The sequence below is a fragment of the Sceloporus occidentalis genome, unplaced genomic scaffold, assembly GCF_023333645.1.
Source record: "Sceloporus occidentalis isolate IW3139 unplaced genomic scaffold, rSceOcc1.0.p SCAF_28, whole genome shotgun sequence".
NCBI lineage: Eukaryota > Metazoa > Chordata > Lepidosauria > Squamata > Phrynosomatidae > Sceloporus > Sceloporus occidentalis.
The window spans coordinates 10,231,628-10,251,466 of record NW_028317008.1 but is presented as its reverse complement, the minus strand read 5'-3'; the positions used below and the strand labels follow the sequence as shown (position 1 = coordinate 10,251,466).

The 19,839-nt window shown below is 38.3% G+C and overlaps 1 protein-coding gene across 17 annotated transcripts in view; it reads left to right on the top strand.

Moving 5' to 3' along the window:
• The window catches only part of LOC149299796 (plasma membrane calcium-transporting ATPase 1-like), a 33,123-nt gene extending 14,669 nt beyond the window's left edge, over nucleotides 1-18,454 (top strand). For 9 of the 17 annotated variants that reach the window (XM_089486214.1, XM_089486209.1, XM_089486215.1 and 6 more), the window contains 10 exons: nucleotides 2,624-2,858; nucleotides 3,266-3,445; nucleotides 3,518-3,605; nucleotides 3,874-3,980; nucleotides 6,193-6,384; nucleotides 9,894-10,107; nucleotides 11,627-11,838; nucleotides 12,704-12,811; nucleotides 13,319-13,501; nucleotides 18,146-18,454. In XM_089486214.1, coding sequence (XP_089342340.1) covers nucleotides 2,624-2,858; nucleotides 3,266-3,445; nucleotides 3,518-3,605; nucleotides 3,874-3,980; nucleotides 6,193-6,384; nucleotides 9,894-10,107; nucleotides 11,627-11,838; nucleotides 12,704-12,811; nucleotides 13,319-13,501; nucleotides 18,146-18,454 — 1,828 coding nt within the window. Of the gene's footprint in view, nucleotides 1-2,623; nucleotides 2,859-3,265; nucleotides 3,446-3,517; nucleotides 3,606-3,873; nucleotides 3,981-6,192; nucleotides 6,385-9,893; nucleotides 10,108-11,626; nucleotides 11,839-12,703; nucleotides 12,812-13,318; nucleotides 13,502-13,745; nucleotides 13,972-18,145 lie in introns of all 17 variants that reach the window. The other 8 variants (XM_089486202.1, XM_089486201.1, XM_089486216.1 and 5 more) reach the window with 5 other exon arrangements.
• Nucleotides 18,455-19,839: the final 1,385 nt, after the last annotated feature.

Here is a 19,839-nt window from a genome sequence, read left to right as displayed (position 1 = left end):
ATGCACCAAACATATATACGTTTTATTTCTCTACCGTCGTGAAACATACAGTTGAAAATGGCTAAGACCATTTGGTTCAATGGACATAAAGCTAACTTTATAGGAAGGAATAAACCATGCAAATCACAAGACCAGGATGCCGAGTACAGCTTCTCCTACTCATATATAGCTTCTCCTACTCATACTTGATAAAACGATTTATATATATATTAGAAACCCATCAATATATATATAAAATTATCTATCTATATAGATATATATATATAGATAGATAGATATATAATTTTATATATATTGATGGGTTTCTAATATATGTATAAATCGTTTTATCAAGTATGCAGATCTGGAATTGTGGGATTTTGAAAGTTTCTTGGAAACCACATCTTAAACGTGTTACTTACACAACATTTTTTTTCTTTTCTTCATAATGATTCATTTCTGGTTCATTTGTTTTATCCACAGAGGAAACAAATGGGATAACAGTTTAAACACATGCCGTTGTTAAATGTAGGATGAGGATTTTTTGCACATTGATAATGATACAGAAATTATATATACTGCAGTTCTTAAGAGGGCAAAAATGCAGACCAGCCTAGATCCTCATTATGAGGATGCAAAGACATCTTGTAATGTTACACTGCCAGTGTTTTTGGTGCACACCTGCTTGGCACCAACACCCCATGTCCCATATTGAGTTTTACATTTAGTAATGTCATTATGGATGTTATTACGAGACACAGGCTATAAATGTATTGCATGCTGAAGTTTATGCAGCCTGCGCATATCTCTCCCTTTCACCATGGACGTGCCAGAGGGTTCAAGCATCCAACTGCACATACCTTCTGTAGCGAGGACAGATTAGGTCTTTGTTTCAACAGCAAAGGGTATTCTGATGAATGAAAACAGGCACTTTCCATTTAAGGATTCATCCGTTTTAGAATGTGTCTGAAGATTAAATGTTACACGTCTCCCAAATACTATATACACGTCTGCTCCTCCCCGGTGTGGCAAATATAAACAAAGCTGCCATCTTGTGATATCTTGGATGCTGTGTACATCTCCTTCACTTTGTAGCATGTTTTCCCACCTGGCTGCTTGTTTTATTCACTACACTGAATGCAGATTCCAGTATGTGGCATCTGGATGCTTTGTAGTCTACAGTATTAACCAGAAGCTGGGGAAAAGGGACTGTGTGTATAACCGGTCACCAGGCAATGCCGAAAAACTGACATTTATTCAGTTCCAATATCATGGTTTTTTGTTTTTGTTTAAAAAAAAAAAAAAAAAAAGTATAAAAATTTAAAAAAATTTATACATTAAAAATAATGTATAAAACGGTTTTCTTATTTTTAACCCGTTAAGGAAAAAGGGTTGTCCTTCAACCCATTAAAAACAATGCATTGTGAGCTTTGTCGTGAAGGGGTTAATGTAATTTGTAGGTTTTCTTGTTTACTGCAAATTTCTGACACTTATTTTTCTTGTTGCCTTGTGTGTGTATAAAAGGAGGCTCGATGGCAAACTTTATTCCTGCCACCAAAATCTATGGTCCTACAGTGGCTGCTTAAAGTATAAGCAATGCAAAAAGTGAGACCATTGTGTTTAAGAAACTTTAATTACCAAACTTCCTTTCTGCAATGAAGGAGAGCTGTGGGGATCTGATTCAAATCTTCTAAAGGATTTCCTGCAGTCGGATCACAGGAAAAAATTGTCAAAAATGAAAAGTGCTATAAAACAAAATTGATCTGCTGTCTGGCCCACGGACCTGTCCTGTGCTTTTCCCTGGCCTTCATTCAGCAACTAAGGACTTCATGTTTCATTTCTGTCAGCTCAGCAAATCACGAAACCAGTCCGATAACAGCCGTGAAAGCAAATTTAGAGTTATTGTCCAGAAAATATACAAAAGCAAATAAACTCGAAACACTGTTAAAAATAATGTAAGTTTAATAATTTGGTTGCTGTACAGCATTTTGATTGGGGGGGCCACAGCATAATCTGGGGCTGCCATGGCCCCCCTGCCAATGCCACACAGGGAGCGCACTCACATGTGCTACCTTAGTTTTTGGCTGGTTATGGAGATCCATGATCTTCACAACCAGTACTGCAGGCTGCAACTGCTGATCGGGCGGCTGTGCACCCCCTCACAGCTGCACCCGAGGCGAGTGCCTCCCTTCCTTCCTACGCCCCCCCACATGATTTCCTGGAGGGGGATCTGCGCCCCCCCCCTGGTTCCATGCCCATGGATCAATGCATCTGTGTACAATGCATAATTTGTGTACAAATCAGTGGTTTGAAACTGAAGTTGGCCATTCATTAGGTTGGCATTGATCACGGAGCTGGTGCTCCACTCGCTGCAGGCTACCCTAGAGTTGAAAGTAACTTGGGATACTTGTGGCCTTTTAGGTAAATTTAAGTGGGGGTAGAAATGTGTTCACCCTATTGACAGGGAACTTATTACAATGGACATGCATATAAACCTACTTCTTGATTCCTACATTAGATGTCTGGTGCAGAGATATGTGTGTTACAGAAGGTTATGATCAGGACATACTTGAAAATGACAGACATCAAAATGTATCCTTTCCGGTAAAATACTTTATAAATAAAGATGTTGTTTTCCATTCAGGTGCTACAAAATTATCCGTGTGGATGGTGAAGCCCAAGTGTTCCGACCAAACGATAGGGAAGACATGATTAAACGTGTGATTGAACCAATGGCTTCTGAAGGACTGCGTACAATATGCTTGGCGTACCGTGATTTTCCAGCTGGAGAAGAACCAGATTGGGAAAATGAAAATGAGATTCTTAGTAGGCTAACCTGCATTGCCGTCGTAGGAATTGAAGATCCAGTCAGGCCAGAGGTCAGCAAGTTATTTTTACAATGTAGAAATGTATCAGGGCACCACTGTATTGCATTGGTACCGGACATATAGCAATCTTATAGGAAATACAACATACAATAATTTTGAAGCTGAATATATAAAAGTTGTTGTTGTTTTGTTGCATTATCGCAGGCTATTCTCCTGTGAGACTGATTGTGAATCAAGTGATTTGCACATTGTATTTGTATTGTTTCCTATGTTTTTTTTCGATTTATTGTTTTTTTTTTTTTATGAAATGCAGTCAAGGGTTTGCAACATACCCTATATTAAATGTCGTTGTTTAGAAAGCAATGCAAGGCTGCAGGCCATTTCTTTGATTTGCCTTGTTAGTTCACCTAGTTTATCTAGTTTGGCTGAAATGTAAACCTTTCTCGCACCTTTCCAAGGTCCCAGATGCAATTAGGAAATGTCAGCGTGCAGGTATTACTGTACGGATGGTGACTGGTGATAACATAAACACAGCACGTGCTATCGCCACAAAGTGTGGTATCCTTCACCCCGGGGAAGATTTCCTTTGTGTAGAAGGCAAAGAGTTTAACAGGCGCATACGAAACGAGAAAGGAGAGGTATGTACTCTTACTTAGGTGCTGCTTTATGTATGAAATCACACATCTTACCTGCTGATTCGTTGGTTACAGATTGAACAGGAAAGGATAGACAAACTTTGGCCTAAACTACGTGTACTTGCAAGATCGTCGCCAACTGACAAACATACATTAGTTAAAGGTAAGAGTAATTTGTAACACCGACCCACAGTGTGATATTTACATTGCTGGTCTACAGGCTACAGCTTGTAGATCTGTAATAATTTCAAGTGTTGCACATTCAGCCCTATAGTTCTGTCACAAAAGGGCATAAAGCAGGTGTGTGGCATTTGTATGTAAATGATGCCGTTTTCTTCGAGTGCTTAGAGCGAAAGTGGATAATTTGTTGGAGAAACGCCTTCCTATCTTAAAATATCTCCCAGGCTAATGTGAGTTATTTCCAATTTCAGGTATAATTGACAGCACGGTATGTGAGCAGAGGCAGGTTGTTGCCGTGACAGGTGATGGGACAAATGACGGACCTGCTCTGAAGAAAGCAGATGTGGGCTTTGCTATGGTAAGTAATTCGATACACGTTTTGCATACATCATTGATGCTTCTTTTTCTGTTTGTTTGTGGGGTAGGTAAGTTTTTTTTTATCTTTGCCTTTGCTCTAATGTAAACTGTCTGGTACTCTGAGGTGCCTATTGTAGTTCTTTGTATTATATTGTATCAGGGGTTGACACATTTGGTTTGGATCTAGGACACTCATGCTAATGCCATACTGTAACATAAACATACACACTCTAACACTATGGAGACACACTGAATCTGGCACTACAATACAGTAGACATAATACCTCTGGTACTGTACATTTGCGCGCGCACACACACACTCTGACTCTAGCACTATACATATACACACTGATACCACAGTACACACACTCATACTGACTCCGGCACTATACTTGTGCACAGACACTCTGACTCTGAGACTGCAGTATACATGTGCACACTCAGACTGACTCCGGCACCATACCTATTCATATACACTACTCCACGCTGCTGCCTGTCCTTTTGAATCTGGCACACTATGCTTTTATACGGGTGTACAGTGAACCAAGTGCCGTGAAGCACCCAACGGGGTCACGTGGCATGCATTAGCTACACAAGATTCATGATGGCAGCCCTGCAAAACCCCGGGCGCCATGAAGTAGTTTCTAGTTGGCATGGGACCTGGGGTTTGTCCAGCCCTGTGTTATCACCTGTTCTACATTTACAGCTTTTGCAAGGCAGTAATCTTTTCTTGGAGATGCAAGGAAGCTGTTAAAGCTAAACACAGCTTACATATCTATACCAATTTTAATTTATTTTATTTCTTGAATTGGAAAAGTACAAGGTTTACGTTCCTTTATATGCAGTGTATATAGTAGTCAGGCACTTTAAACTTACATGCATTTCGCGTTGGCCTTCCCAGTGTGCCGTTATCACACAAGAGATGTCATTTCAGCCTCAGAATTGTGTTGCATGGTATCACTTTCAAAGTCATCTGTGTACCAAAGTAATTGTGTCATGGGTATCCGGACTTTAACCCTTCTCTTACGCAGGTTTGTTTTCTCTTGTCCGGTCTGTAATGTGTCTTAGTGGCACATGCTTGAGCTTGTAATTTATTGTATACATCGTAGTAGGTGGCTATTGTGGAGCTGGTTTAGCAGAAATGATTTTGAATCAATTTCCAGAGCGCCTCACTCCCCGACACACACCACTGCTTTGCCCTTGTTACATGGTTTAAAAGAAAAAAAAAAAGGGCATACATCATTAAAGAACACCCAAAAGTTTTATCAATAGTAGTTTTTGCATGTATTGTGGCAGCTGCAAAGATTTCTGTGGATGGTTAGCGTATTTGGATATGAGCAGAGGTATAGGCTGTGCACACTTAAGGGCCAGGAATTTAAATTGCATTCTGGAGGGTATAGGGGGCTAGTGGAGTGACTGACGCAGTAGGAGCTGGCAGCAGTGTTCAGGATGATTGGGGATGGTGAAAGAGGTGACCGCTTAGTAGGGAACTCGAATAATTAAGACAGCCTATCACAAGGGAATGGATTAGTATCCATGGGGGTTAAATGTTTTTATTAAACAAATTGTTGGATTTTTATTAGCTTCCACAAATAGTTGTTATGCATAACCTTCTGTCATAGGTAAGCAAAGTCTGCCACCTAGTGTTGCTCCATCAAGCTGTAGCCCTTTTCATTGAATGTTATAAACATATTAACTTCTAAAATGTAACAAAATATAAATAATCAAGAGAGTAAGATGGTAGCTCCTTCACGCTATAAATTGCATATTATACTCCTAGTGTTTTTAATTAAATCAATATCAGGAAAGCACTTCCATTGAAATCAGTTTTAATGCATTGATTGTGGTCTAGCTACACTATTTATTCATACTCTATTCCAAATGGCGCTATCCAAAATAACTGTGACAAAGAAATGCTTTCCGCCTATTATTAAGAGGTCTGAGGCCACAATGGCAATTTATTGCCCCCTCCACGCACCCGAGGAAATCCCAGTTTAATAGGGTCCTTCATTCTGCGGAAAGAGCATTTATCCCTCTGAAAATAACAGCCTTTTTTTTGTATGCATCTCACTAAAAGAATAGAAATGAGAATATGGTTTAGAGCAGGCTCTTCCAGGTAACCCAAATGGATGTCTTTGTTTAATGATAATGAACATTTTATCAGTCGTGTCACTTGGGTTTTGTTCACTTACTTCCTGGTTATTTCCCCACAGGGAATCGCCGGTACTGATGTAGCAAAAGAAGCTTCCGATATTATCCTGACTGATGACAACTTCTCTAGCATTGTTAAAGCAGTGATGTGGGGAAGAAACGTGTATGACAGCATCTCCAAATTTCTGCAGTTTCAGCTTACTGTCAACGTCGTCGCTGTCATCGTAGCCTTTACAGGAGCATGTATCACGCAAGTAAGTTAAAGGTGTCACGCGTTGTATATTTCGCAAAGCAAGTGAAGAGTTACTTTCTGCCCGTTCTTACAGTTTTCTGCTTTGCTTTAGTGCAGTCATTCTGAATGTATCGCTTCTGTTTATCACGCTATTATATGCTACAGGTGCCCACAGACGCTAAAATACATGCTATCCGCTTTGCATAGTTTGCCAGATGTATTGGTTTTATTTGACATGCATTTGTTGGTCCTGATTTTCAGTATATGTGTATATATATATATTTAATACTCTTAAAGTCTCTTAATGGTCGAAAGATGAACGCTGGAAACTGCTCTATGTGGCACTGGCATTTTGCTGTGGAAATTGAGCTGTCTCTAAATGGGAAAAATGCACCTTTGCATGTAAGAAAAAAGTTTTAATTTTACCACCAAATATCCTAATTAGAATACCTGCGTGTCCTGACACTACATTGTTTTCTAGAGAGCATGTTGTCTAAGCAGCTTGTATGAAAAGTTGGGTTTAAAAGGGGAGAAAAATGTAAACCCTAGTTGTGCCACATTTCTTTCCCTTTTACATAACTATTATTGCCCCCATGCTCTTGTCTTCTGTGAAGGGTTGTCGGCTCTTCACCGTTATGCAGGGCTCTCCCCACCTAATGTATCGGTTTGTCTTAGTCTGTCAGTTCTCGTCTTGTCATCCCCCTTGAATATATACATTGTATTAGGCGCTGCGTAGATTGTTGGTGCTATATAAAAGATAATCTTCAGCTGCTTTTTAGGTCGATACACTTGTTATGCAGTTTTTACATAGCTTTATACATCGTCTGCAAATACATATTTTCATGAGCCAGTCAAGGTGAGGCAGGATGCATGTTGGTTAAGTACCTGTGCTTTAGAAATGACTGCTGTAGCCATAAGAAGTTCAATATAAATGTTCTAAATGCATTAAAAATATATTATGCCCTTGATGTTATTTTTGCTTGTTAAATGTCATTTTGAATTTGAAAAGTTTAACTTATAAACATAGACCTAGAACTTGATGGCATATAAGAACTTCAGCATAACTTTGTCTATCCCTCCACAACTTCTGCAGGGAGACGGTTTCATTTATCTACCACCCTCTCTCTATCAAGTAGAACTTCTGCCCTCTGGTTTTAGACTGTCTTCCTGTTCTATAATTTCTTCAGATACTTTGTAATGACATCTCCACCCTCTCTCCTTTCCTCCAAGCTATACATATACGGTCAGGCTCTTCTGCACGTACTTGTACGTATAACATGAGAACATATCCACCACTGTTTAACCCCTTAACGTCCATTGCCGGGTCAGGCACGTCATGCAAAACGGTCACTTAACGACCTATTACTTGCCTGACACGTCATGAGACTTAAACAAGCTTAGAAAGTGATCAACGATCACTTTCTAAGCTTAAACGGTGTTGCTGTAATGCCTAGATGTTGAGGCATTCAGCAACACCGAGATCGGCATCATGGGCCACGTCTGACCCCTCCCCGGGGCGTCAACAACTGCCATACATTGTATGGCGGCGGACGCCCGTTTTAAAAGCGTTTAGGAGGCGATCAACGATCACCTCCTAAACTTCAATGGTGACGCTGGAATGCCTCGATCAGGAGGCATCCAGCGACACCAAATACTTACCCCAGGGAAAAAAAATAATAAAGTTGAAAAAGTTCGCTAGACGGTCTCCAGACCATCTAGAGAACTCTGGCTCCACTTGCAGGTTGAATACAGGTACTGCATTCAACCATACAAGTCAATGGAGCCCAGCTTTCTAATCACTGTGATTGGTAAAATATAAAAAAAAAAAAAGGAAAAAAAGAAAAAGCTTAAAAAAAATATGGTAACATTTAAAAATTATTATGCTTTAGAGGAACTATCCAGTTCCAGCAAAATGTAAAAAAAAAAAAAAAGTCCAAAAAGAGTAAAATAAAAAAATAAAGTTTTTATTATTATGAGCAAGTGCTAAAATTAGCGCTGTATCTTCCCAAAAATCCTGACGTGGAAAAATTTAAATAAAAGCATTTCAAATACCAAAGGGGTGTCTAATTTAAAAAAATGAATAGTTTGATGGGGAAAAATGGAGTGGCCGGGCTCAAAGATAGGGCATAGGCACAGACTGACCAAAATAGGGAAAAAAAAGCGCACTTCCCAAATGTGGCCTTTTAACCCCAAACAGCAGTCAAACCCATGCATGGGTGGTATCACTGTACTCGAGCGATGTTGTTGAACACATATTAGGGTGTTGTTTGATAGTGACGTATACCTGGAGCTATAAATTTATACCCAAAGTACAATTTGTGTAAAAGAAAAAAATACCAACACAGTGTGGCAAAGGCTGGTGGTAAAATCTCATGCATGGAAAGGGTTAAAATACTAGCATTTGAAATACCTTGGGGTGTCTAGTTTTCAGAAATATATGGTTTGATGGGGTAAATTGAATTAGCCGGCTTCAAAGATGGTCCTATTAGGACATGGGGGCAGAATGACCAGATGTAAAAGTTCCAAGTTAAAAAATGTGCACTTCCTAAATGTGGCGTTTTACCTCCCAAACAACCCGACAAACCCATGCATGGGGGGTATGACTGTACTCGGGAGATGTTGCTGAACACATATTGGGGTGTTGTTTCAAAGTGATGTATACCAGGAGCTGTAAATCCATACCTGAAGAGCAATTTTAGCGATAAAAAACAACAAATAAATTACTACCACAAAGTTTGACAAAGACTGGTGGTAGAATTAGTGCATGGAAAGAGTTAAAATTCTAGCATTTGAAATACCTTGGGGTGTCTAGTTTTCAAAAATATATGATTTGATGGGGTAAATTGCATTGGCCGGCTTCAAAGATACCTGAAATGGCACATGGGGGGAAGAATTACCAGATTTGGAAAAAATGGTTTTGAAATAGCAAAACGCTACTTGTACTTGATGCTCCATAACGTGCAGAAAAAAGCAAAAAAACATAAAAACATTGGGTATTTCTAAACTCAGGACAAATAGTAGAATATATTTAGTAGGTTTTTTCATTAGCTTTTTTGGATGAGTAAAAGATTTTTGGGGTAAAAGTCAGAAAATGTTTTTTGGTTTTTTTTTTACATTTTTCATCATATTTTATTTTTTTTTATGGGAAATTAGATAATATGATTAAAACAATGGTATCTGAAGAAAGCCCTTCTCGTCCTGAAAAAAACAACATATAATTTGTGTGGGTTCACTAAATGAGCGAAGAGAAAATTACATCTAAACACGAACACCGCAAAAGTGTTGAAACAGCCTCGGTCCCAATGGTACAAAAGGTAAAACACAGCCTGGTCCTTAAGGGGTTAACAGCCTGGACTTGAAAGCAGACTCGGTTAACCTCGTGAACTGCACCAATATAGGACACACAGGAACGCTTTGAGGAGCTCTTGTATCTATGGGGCCTTCAGTTATCTTTGTATCATGATATATAAGCAAACTTTTAAATAAAAACTAAATAGGTGTTTTGTTTTTCTTTATTGTGCAATTTAACAGGACTCTCCACTTAAAGCTGTTCAGATGTTGTGGGTAAACCTTATTATGGACACATTTGCATCACTTGCTCTGGCAACTGAGCCACCAACGGAGTCGCTTTTATTAAGGAAACCATATGGTAGAAATAAACCCCTCATATCGCGCACAATGATGAAGAATATTTTAGGTCACGCAGTCTACCAGCTCATTGTAGTTTTCACTCTTTTGTTTGCTGGTAAGTAATTTATATACATTTTATTCATGGCTTTGTTTTTTTGCAGTGCTGTGGTTATATGATGATGATGTACTATATCTCTATAAAGCCAGTTAACTGTTGCATGTCTACCCAACCTAGAAGTACACAATATGTTTAAAAATGGACCATGTGGGGTAAAAACACTACCTGCAAATTCATCTGGGATTCTGTACAGTCTCTCATATGCATTTGCTCGTGTCCTGTGCGGGAGATGTTTTGGCCGGTCACATCATCATGTACATGATATACTTGCCTCAAGTCTGCTCCAGCTCACTGAATGTGGCTAGTGGAGGTCTATTCAGAACCCTATGTGCATCCGCAGAAAGCGCTGGTTGCCTGGCCTTGGGAACTTTTTTTTTTTATATTCAGCATTAACAGATGTTTGGGCAACCTCCATGTTTTTTCCAGCATAACCATCACTCTCACTGATGTAATAATTAGTCCTAATGTTAAAGGGTTGAAGAACAATGTGGTTTCCAAAACTGGATTTTTATTTTTTTTAATACATTTTGCATTTTTTTTAATGCATTTTGCATGCTTTCTTTAGTTGTTGGATTTAGAAAATAACTACTGTAGTCCTCACCTTTGCGTCTACTGAAACCAGGAAGCATTAAGAAGTCAAACCTCTTGTAAATGTTCATTGGTACTCCCATAGAAGTCGCTAAAGCAGCAAGAGCCAATCACAATCAAAACAATGATCAGATATCGCTATTTTGCATGCTTTCTTTAGTTGTTGGATTTAGAAAATAACTACTATAGTCCTCACCTTTGCGTCTACTGAAACCAGGAAGCATTAAGAAGTTAAACCTCTTGTAAATGTTCATTGGTACTCCCATAGAAGTCGCTAAAGCAGCAAGAGCCAATCACAATCAAAACAATGATCAGATACGTACGTGTGATTGGCTGCTGCTACTCCTGCAGTATGCTGCTTTTAGTAGGTAGCGAGGGGGGGATAGTTAAACTGAATTTCATATAGGTTTAACATTAAACGCAGGTTGGATGTTGACACAACACTTGGACACCAAATATTATCAACCTTGCTTTATGGTGCTGTACGCACTAAATCGTAGCTGATAAAGGCTTGTGGGGCCCACTCTTACTCCAAACAGTAATGTTGGTTATCTCTACCCCCACGCTAGAAAAGTTTTAAACCAGTTAGGGTTATTGGTTCCAAAAGATCAAATTAATTTGTAATTCAAGTAGATATATGTACTTTTTTTGTGTGTTCCCCTCTTCTCTTGAGGAACCCAAGTATTGAGGAGTGTGTGCTTTTAGGCATTCTTATATTCCCTCATATAATCTAATAAATTCATCAAATCCTCGAAGGGAGTCATACAACTGGACTCATTAATCTTAATATGCCTTCTAATCCCCTAATGGATAGAAGTAGAGTACTATTTTTATGTAGCAGCTTAGGTTATGAATTTCACAAGATCTAAGTATCCCCCCTTCATTTTTTTCTGTAGCTAAATATAATCTACACATTTTCCCCCCACAGGTGAAGAACTTTTTAATATCGACAGTGGACGGAACGCGCCTCTTCATGCCCCTCCGTCGCAGCATTACACTATTGTGTTTAATACGTTTGTCATGATGCAGCTTTTTAATGAAATAAATGCAAGGAAGATTCATGGTGAAAGGAATGTTTTTGAAGGGATATTTAATAATATGATCTTCTGTAGCATTGTCTTGGGTACTTTTGTTATACAGGTAAGCACTTTTTTTTTTTTTAAGTTTCTTGGAAAGGGAAAGTGGATACTTGGGTTTCATGCTTTAATTATCCAGTGAAAACCTTTGAATAACAAGTTCTGTACCAACAATGAATCCTGTAAACCCTAACAATTTTATATAATGGAAAGAATACTATAATGCTGCTCACTCGTAAACGTAATGTCTTTTTCCAACCTCTTATCCATACTGTTGACAATAAAACATAATACATGGATTAGGTCTGTCGGTCTTCCCTATTGTGTTCTGAGCCCGCAGTGCATTGTGCATTGTGTTCTGAAATAAGGCTGAGACCACATTTTGTATGAACTTGATAGACTTAACTCTTTCCTATTCCTAAACCAGTCTTGGCTAGCCAGCTAAACCCCGTTTTTAACGCTTACTTTTAAGACGAGCTTTCAACAAGTTGGAATTTTATGCAGTGCCGAAATTCATAACACTTGGGTTGCATTATGCAGGCTTCTGGATAAAATCAACGTTTGTCAGTGGCGTTATTGAGAGACTATTTCTATTTTAGTCTTTTCCAAATCAATTTTATACATTTAAAGTCACTCTATCGAGGCAGAACTCAGATCTTGGCAGTAGAATACATTTCATGTTATGATGAAGCATTGCATATGAAACTAGTCTGAAATATTCTGTCTGTCTGTCTACCCTTTATCTCTAAGCTTCCCTTATGTTCTGCAAGTGCAAGTTGTCTCTCCTGTACTTGTGATCCTATCCAAGTTTACGGATGGTCCATTTCTTGGAAGCTCTAGCTGGATGCTAAAAATGCCTATGCTGTCGTTTCATAGAAGTATCTATTGCTGAATTCAAAATCTTGTCCTTTTTTTATTTTCTTCCCTAGATTGTTATTGTGCAGTTTGGCGGAAAGCCATTTAGTTGTGCCGAACTAACTATAGATCAGTGGCTGTGGTCTGTTTTCCTTGGTATGGGAACATTACTATGGGGGCAGGTAATTTATTATTCTTCTGCCATTATCTATGTGTATGTGTGTGTGTATGTATGTAATATTGTTATATATTGAGAGGTGGTTGCGTTTGGTGTTTCTCTACCCGTGTATAATTAGTACTGTAGTTTTGGAAACATTATTAAGGCCTTAACATGAACTACTTGCTTCCTAAAAGGGAAATACCAAATTGTGGTATGTAAAAAAAAGACATAAAATCTAACAATGTGTCTGGTATGACAATTTGTAATGCATATAGATTTAATATCCTAAATTTATTGTTGCCATGCCACAAATTTGGAGTGCTTACTATCACTACATTCATGTAATGTTTTTACAAAAAACTAGTAATTAAGTATGCGTTTTCCCCTAATTTAAATTGATTGCAAACGACAAATCAGAACCGTGACAGCTTCAGGGGCCATTTATTTTATATACGTATTTTTATATACATGTTTATTTTATCTACATATTTACATTTACATATATTTTATATACATTCTTTGTTTCTAGCTGGTAACCACAATACCAACCAGTCGTTTAAAGTTCCTAAAAGAAGCAGGTCATGGGACACACAAAGATGAGATTCCAGAGGAAGAACTTGCTGAAGATGCAGAGGAGATAGATCATGCCGAAAGGGAGTTGCGTCGTGGTCAGATCTTATGGTTTAGGGGCCTCAACCGAATACAGACTCAGGTATGGTCTTGAGTGGCACTTGACCTATGAGAGGGCACGGGTGCAATTTTTAAGGATTTTAGCTCTACTTAGGGGAAGATGTGACTGGTGTGTGTGAAGATTCTACCTTGTTTGTATTATCCAGAAGAAGCTTAAAATTTTTTTTTTAGTTCCACACAATTTTCCTTAGCTTTCTTCAATTCACTTTTATTAGCTGCTCTATAAAAGTGCCTTTTCTCTTTGCTTTTTTTTTTATTTGTTGTAGATGGGATGGTCCTTTCTCTTGTTCTCTCTCTCTCTTGCTGAGCAAGCTGTCACAATCTCTGATTCCTTGCAGATGGATGTAGTGAATGCTTTCCAAAGTGGAAGTTCCATTCAGGGGGCTTTAAGGCGGCAACCCTCCATCGCCAGCCAGCATCATGATGTAACAAATATTTCTACCCCTACACATGTAGTGTTTTCCTCCTCTACTGCTTCTACTACTGTGGGGTGTGAGTGTGTGTTCCTAAGTGCATGAATTAACACATCCTAATTCACACACCTAACGTTTCTCATTTTCTCCTCAGTAATCAGTCTCATTGTTCAGGCTGTTCATAAAGCTTTCCCTTCACAAGGATAATACACCCGTGTGTTCAGTTTTAATATTATTTTAGAGGTCTGTTGAACTTGTTGGAATGATGGCTATTGCAAGTTTAAAGAACAATTCACAGGCTGCAGCCCTGCACGTTTTGTTGACGTATTAAGTGTAGTCCTGTATCATTGAAACTGAAAATTGTAAATTTTCGAGTATATGCCTGTTATTACATGCACTGGATGTGCTATGGAAGCTTTGTAGTGTTCTATATAAGTGTTTTACAGTGAGTCAAGTTTTCATATAAACTACGGCTTCAGTAGTTGAGAATTTACTTAGTGTTTGCAATCAGCGTCCTTAAAACTGCCATTGCTTTTAGATTTCATTAAGACCTAAGCTTGATTTTCGGGAGATACCACTTAGTGTGTCCAAGCCTTATATGTGAAACTCGCCAGACCTGCTCGGCCACGTTCCTCCTCGTTTTTGTTTTCCTGCTTGTTAGACTTGTATGCCTAGTCCTGAACTCTAGGAAAAATTCAGCTTTGCACACATGTGCAATAATAGACCAATTTCATTCATTTTAACCTGTCTCCTAATGCTAATTTAAATGGAAAGTAGTTGCAGGCAAAGGTGTTCGCCTCATGTTTTATGGATGATATTCTTTGTAGCATTTTCAGATCAATGATATGAGAATGGCAAGGATTTTTTTCATTTATTAGTTTAAATTCAATGTCCTGCTTCACTGGAAGTGACTCTGAATGGTATTCATTACCACATAAGGCTTCCCATGAGTACACTAAAATCATGTTGTGGACAAATCGTTTGTTCCTCATGTTTACATGTTAAAAGAAACATTCTACTTTGGCTTTGAATGATATTTCATAAATACCTTACACTTGTTTAAGGTTTACAGGTTGTACTGTTTTTCTAGTTTTGACCAGTACTGGTGTTTCTCATGGCTTTACATGAATTGGAAATAACTGTGCCTTGAGTGCATTTAGAATTCCCTTTACAATAGTATAGCTCTTTCTACATTAACCCCATGGTTTATATTCTTATAGCAGGTGACAGTAATACCATTAGCTGCACTGTCAGATTGGTGGCTCAGACTTTGTAGATCTGATGTTAATATGATATTCTTGGTGCACCAAAAAAAAAAATACTTTCAACTGTATTGTTAACTTGTAAGTAGCTAGCTATGCAGCCTCTTGCTTTTGCATTTTTAAAGTCATGATCTAATGTCAATTTTAATGCATGTAATTTCATGTCTTCATTTTGAATGGAAACTTCCGTCTCATTTTCCCCCTGCCCTCCTGGCTTTTACTGGAGCAGACAGCGTGCACAAATTGGCAATTTACTTTTTATTGAAACGGCTGGGAGCTTAATGTCTGCTTGTGTTAATGTTAACTGCAAATCATATCGCATATTAACCCCTTCGCAACCATATGGATGTACCGATTCATCCATGAAAGGTAATGGCAAGATGCCCCTGTTGGACATTCCAATAGAAAATACAGCAGCGCACTCAAATACTGGCCAGTTGACCCTTCAGGGGACTGATCAGTGACCGGTATCGTCATCAATCATGATGACCAATCGCATAACTGCATTGTAAAAACACATATGTGATTTATAATAACCTTACCTTACCAGTTCCCTGTTGACCAAGTTTTAATTAACTGCTCTATCACCCCAATCCATATATGTGTGTGGTTTGGGTAGCTTGGTGGGTGGGGGTTGTGTATGGTTTTGTTTTTTCCCCCACCAATCTTTAAGCTGTTAACAGCTCAAACCAAGCTGGAGAGAGCAGATGTCACACCTGTCACCCCACTGACCCGTATGGAATTAAAAAAACTGATCCTTGGCCCTGATGGGTATTGCAAGAAAAAAAAAAACTATATGCTCCAATTGGAGAACCAGAACTGATTTTATAACCCCCCTCTTCTCCCATATGATTAATTATGTCCAGGGCCAGATATTTGGACTTGCTCAGATTCCTGCATTTCAGCGGCAATGCCCAGTGTCCCCCTAGAGGTGACCCACAATTTGATGGACTATATAAATTAAGGCCCATTATCTAATTAATTTACACAATGTACACCCTAGCTGAATGTCTGCTTTGAGGAGTCCCTTGTTCTTTTCCAATGGCAGTCTGCATTTCAGGCATTATTTCCAATGAAAGCCGTTAAGGTATGGAGTAAAGTTATACAAACTTTGTGAAAGCAGTGTGGGATATACTGCATCCTTCAGGATATATGAGGAGGACAGTCGCCTAGATCCCCCTGGCTGCCCAGACTCAGTTGGCACAAGTCGTAAAATAAAGGTTACCATGTCTGGGTAAATGTTATACCATCCCAGAATTATTCAAATTTTTTATATTAAAACAGATTCACATGCTCGGCATGTATGTGCTGTACCAAAAAAAAACAAAACTGGAAAAACTAAACATTCTTCCAATTAAAAATTGAGACATCCTCTTTCACAAGATGGAAATGTCCGATGTCTTACTCGCATTCTTGCACAATCTCCTCACTAGTGTCTAACTACAGGCTCAAAAGATGCATTAAAATCCTAAAACGGTCAATTAGTTTGTGCCCCCACCTATGCATGGTTGGTATTTCCTCAATCTGGAGATGCAGCTGAACAATTTTGGCTGGATTATTCTGCCATAAAACAGCTAAATTTGGCAATGATTGATGGCCAACTGGCTGCATAATAGGTGTCCAGAAGCCCTAGCCACATACCCTGGGCTGTCTGCTCTACAGAAATGTGTACATTTGTGGGTATTTATTTATTTTGTTTCTTTGTTCAAAACTCCTGTTATATACCCAGCATACTAAATGTAAGAAAGCAACTGTTTTCAATGAGCAATGCAGACATATGTGCCCTATAACTCTGTATGGGAATTATACAACTGAGGTATTTCAGAAACCAGGACACCAGAATTGTTTAATTTTAGGGGTAGTTCTGTCTATTTGACCAATTTAGTGAGGATTTGCATAAGAAAATGTGGATTTTTTTATATTTTTCTCAACTTTCTAATAAATTACTTGTACTAAATGTTTAAGTAAATATAGTATCAAAAGAGAACTCTATCTCTCCTAGATGCTTGCCACATTTTGTTTATTTTCATTTATTACTTTAAATTCTAATACAATTGCTAATAAGTGTCAGCCACAGTGCCTCGGGCTGCGGCATAATGTGTTTTCTAAATACCGTCGCCTTTTTTTCTCTGATTGCCCCAAAAATGAATTCTCTGTCAAATGTATAATAACATTGAGTTGTGTTGGGTGCATTAGTTGCTGAATGGAAAAGTAAACTTAGTCTTGTCAAGGCAGCTGATGCATCCCGTTACTTTGCGGCACGGTAACATTTCAGTACATACTCTTAAGCATGTGGTTAAGGCTTGCTTACAGGCACGTACAACAAAATTAACCAATCCTATATTGGTTAATGACCCGTGTGTGTCAGTCATTTTCTTTAGAAAGTAACTTTATATACGAGCTCTCGCTGTACAAAATGCAGAATGGTACCCCGTCTTTATTTTGGCATATACTCGAATAGTTACAGTTGTGAGTTCTTTAATTTCACGATGGGGTGTTTTTTGTTTTGTGCATGGCTTCTGTAGCTACCAGTTCCATTGTGTCATTCAGCTTAAATATGCTTGGCTTCATAGTAAATGGGATTCCTAATTCCTGGCATGTGAATTGGTTTACCCATTTTGTTTAATTGGACTTATTTTATCCTAAAAGTGGATAGTGTCAATATTTTGTTACGAACCAATTGCAGTATCGTGTTTTTCTTAGCATTACGCAGTAACTAACTGTAGACCAAAATGCGATCGTAGATGTTACTCTATTAAAATAGCAACACTTATCTGTCAATGGTGTGACTAAAATGTTTTGTTTTTTCTTTATTTACAGTTGTATTGCAATTCCACTGCATATTGCACAATTTTAACTCATTGTTATAGTATTTGTCAACTTCAGAATCATAAACCATTTTTTCATGTATTTTGTTTTTCTGCTTACTCAAACTTTTTCTGTTGTCTCTCCCCCCCCCCCACCTTGCCTCTTGATTTTTGACCTACACAGATCCGAGTGGTGAATGCATTTCGTAGCTCGCTATACGAAGGTCTTGAAAAGCCAGAGTCCAGAAGTTCAATACACAATTTCATGACGCACCCAGATTTTAGAATAGAAGACTCTGAACCTCATATTCCTCTTATCGATGACACAGATGCTGAAGATGATGCTCCAACAAAACGTCATTCTACTCCACCACCCTCTCCCAACAAAAATAACAATGCCGTTGACAGCGGAATCCATCTTACAATAGAAGCGAAGTCAGCTACCTCTTCATCCCCAGGCAGTCCACTACATAGTCTGGAGACATCTCTCTGATTGTAAGATGAATGTTACCGCACTAGCTGATTTGCAATGAAACAAAATGAAACTGGGTCCTTTCACACATTGTGGCGAGCAGGAGAAATTTCCCTGCCTTTTGGACTTCAAATGAAGACACACTTGTATGAATGTAGATTTATTTTTTTAAAAAAACAAAAGCTTTCTGCCAGCCTGAGGTTGCTTTTCTTGGGGAGGAAAAGGGATGGGATTTGTGAAATGAACTCCTGACAGAACAGTAACTCGTCAAAAAGTGACCTGCAGAACATCTGTTATACTAAATAATTGGCCTGGACAGCGTGTTAGCAATGCTCTAGATTATATTGATCCTCCATTTTTTTTTTGTGCCCTGGGTCTTGATTTTGATTATTTATGTTATAAATGAAACAGATCTGTTTACAAGGTTTATAGATATTTTTGTTCCTGTTAATAGAAGGGAAGCTTCCTTATATATGAAGAAAAGTCCTTTGAACACTGCTGTATTTTCATAACAAGGAGTGTTTCTGTTGAACCTGTTCTAAATTTTGCCTGCAATTTACTTGTTTAATATTGTAGATAAATTGCTAAGACTAATAGCCAAATAGAAAACACTAATGCTTTGTAAAAACCCAAGCAGCAGTGTTCTGAATTATGATGGCCGATCTCCTTAGTTTCTCAAAAGAAATGGCTTTCCATTTTATTCGTTCTCATATTTAAGATGTTTAAGAACTTTGTTCCAAAGCTCGAAGGAATATTGTGTAATGCAGGACATCAATGTGTGACGGATCTTGCTTGAAATTCTTTTGCTATCTCCGTCGAAATATATAAAATCAAAATACATCAAAAAATTAGTCTTTCCTTTTTTTTGTTTGTCTAAACATGTTAGTTTTAGAATTGTCTTGGTGAACTGTGAGTGGAACAGTGTTTGATTTTTCAAATAAATCTTTAGATGACCTTCATACAGCACGAGGGCTGTTGGCATTTTGAAAAAGGTTACTACTAGGAAGTAGTACTACTACATGTTTTCCTTTTTTGTTTTTGAAACTTGTTTGTAAACACAATAAACATGCCCTTTTATTAAAAACCAAGCGCAGCAATGTTTCTTTGCCAGACAATGATCCACTCTTAATATCTAACTACATGCATATGGTATGTATTTCAAGATGGTAACAGCCCGGTGAAATCTACATGTTAAAGTATGGTGGCCACATTTTACTATATCAAGTGTACCTCTAACCCTCCCTGAAATTTATCATTGGAAAGGGTTAGTCATGCCATTTTATGGCTGTATTAAACTGCTATGTCTATACCTAATGTGTGAATTCTTATAGTATTACTTATTTGTGAAACCGGATAGGCCAATGGTGTCCATTTTTGTCCTCCTATATTGACTTAATTGAGGTACC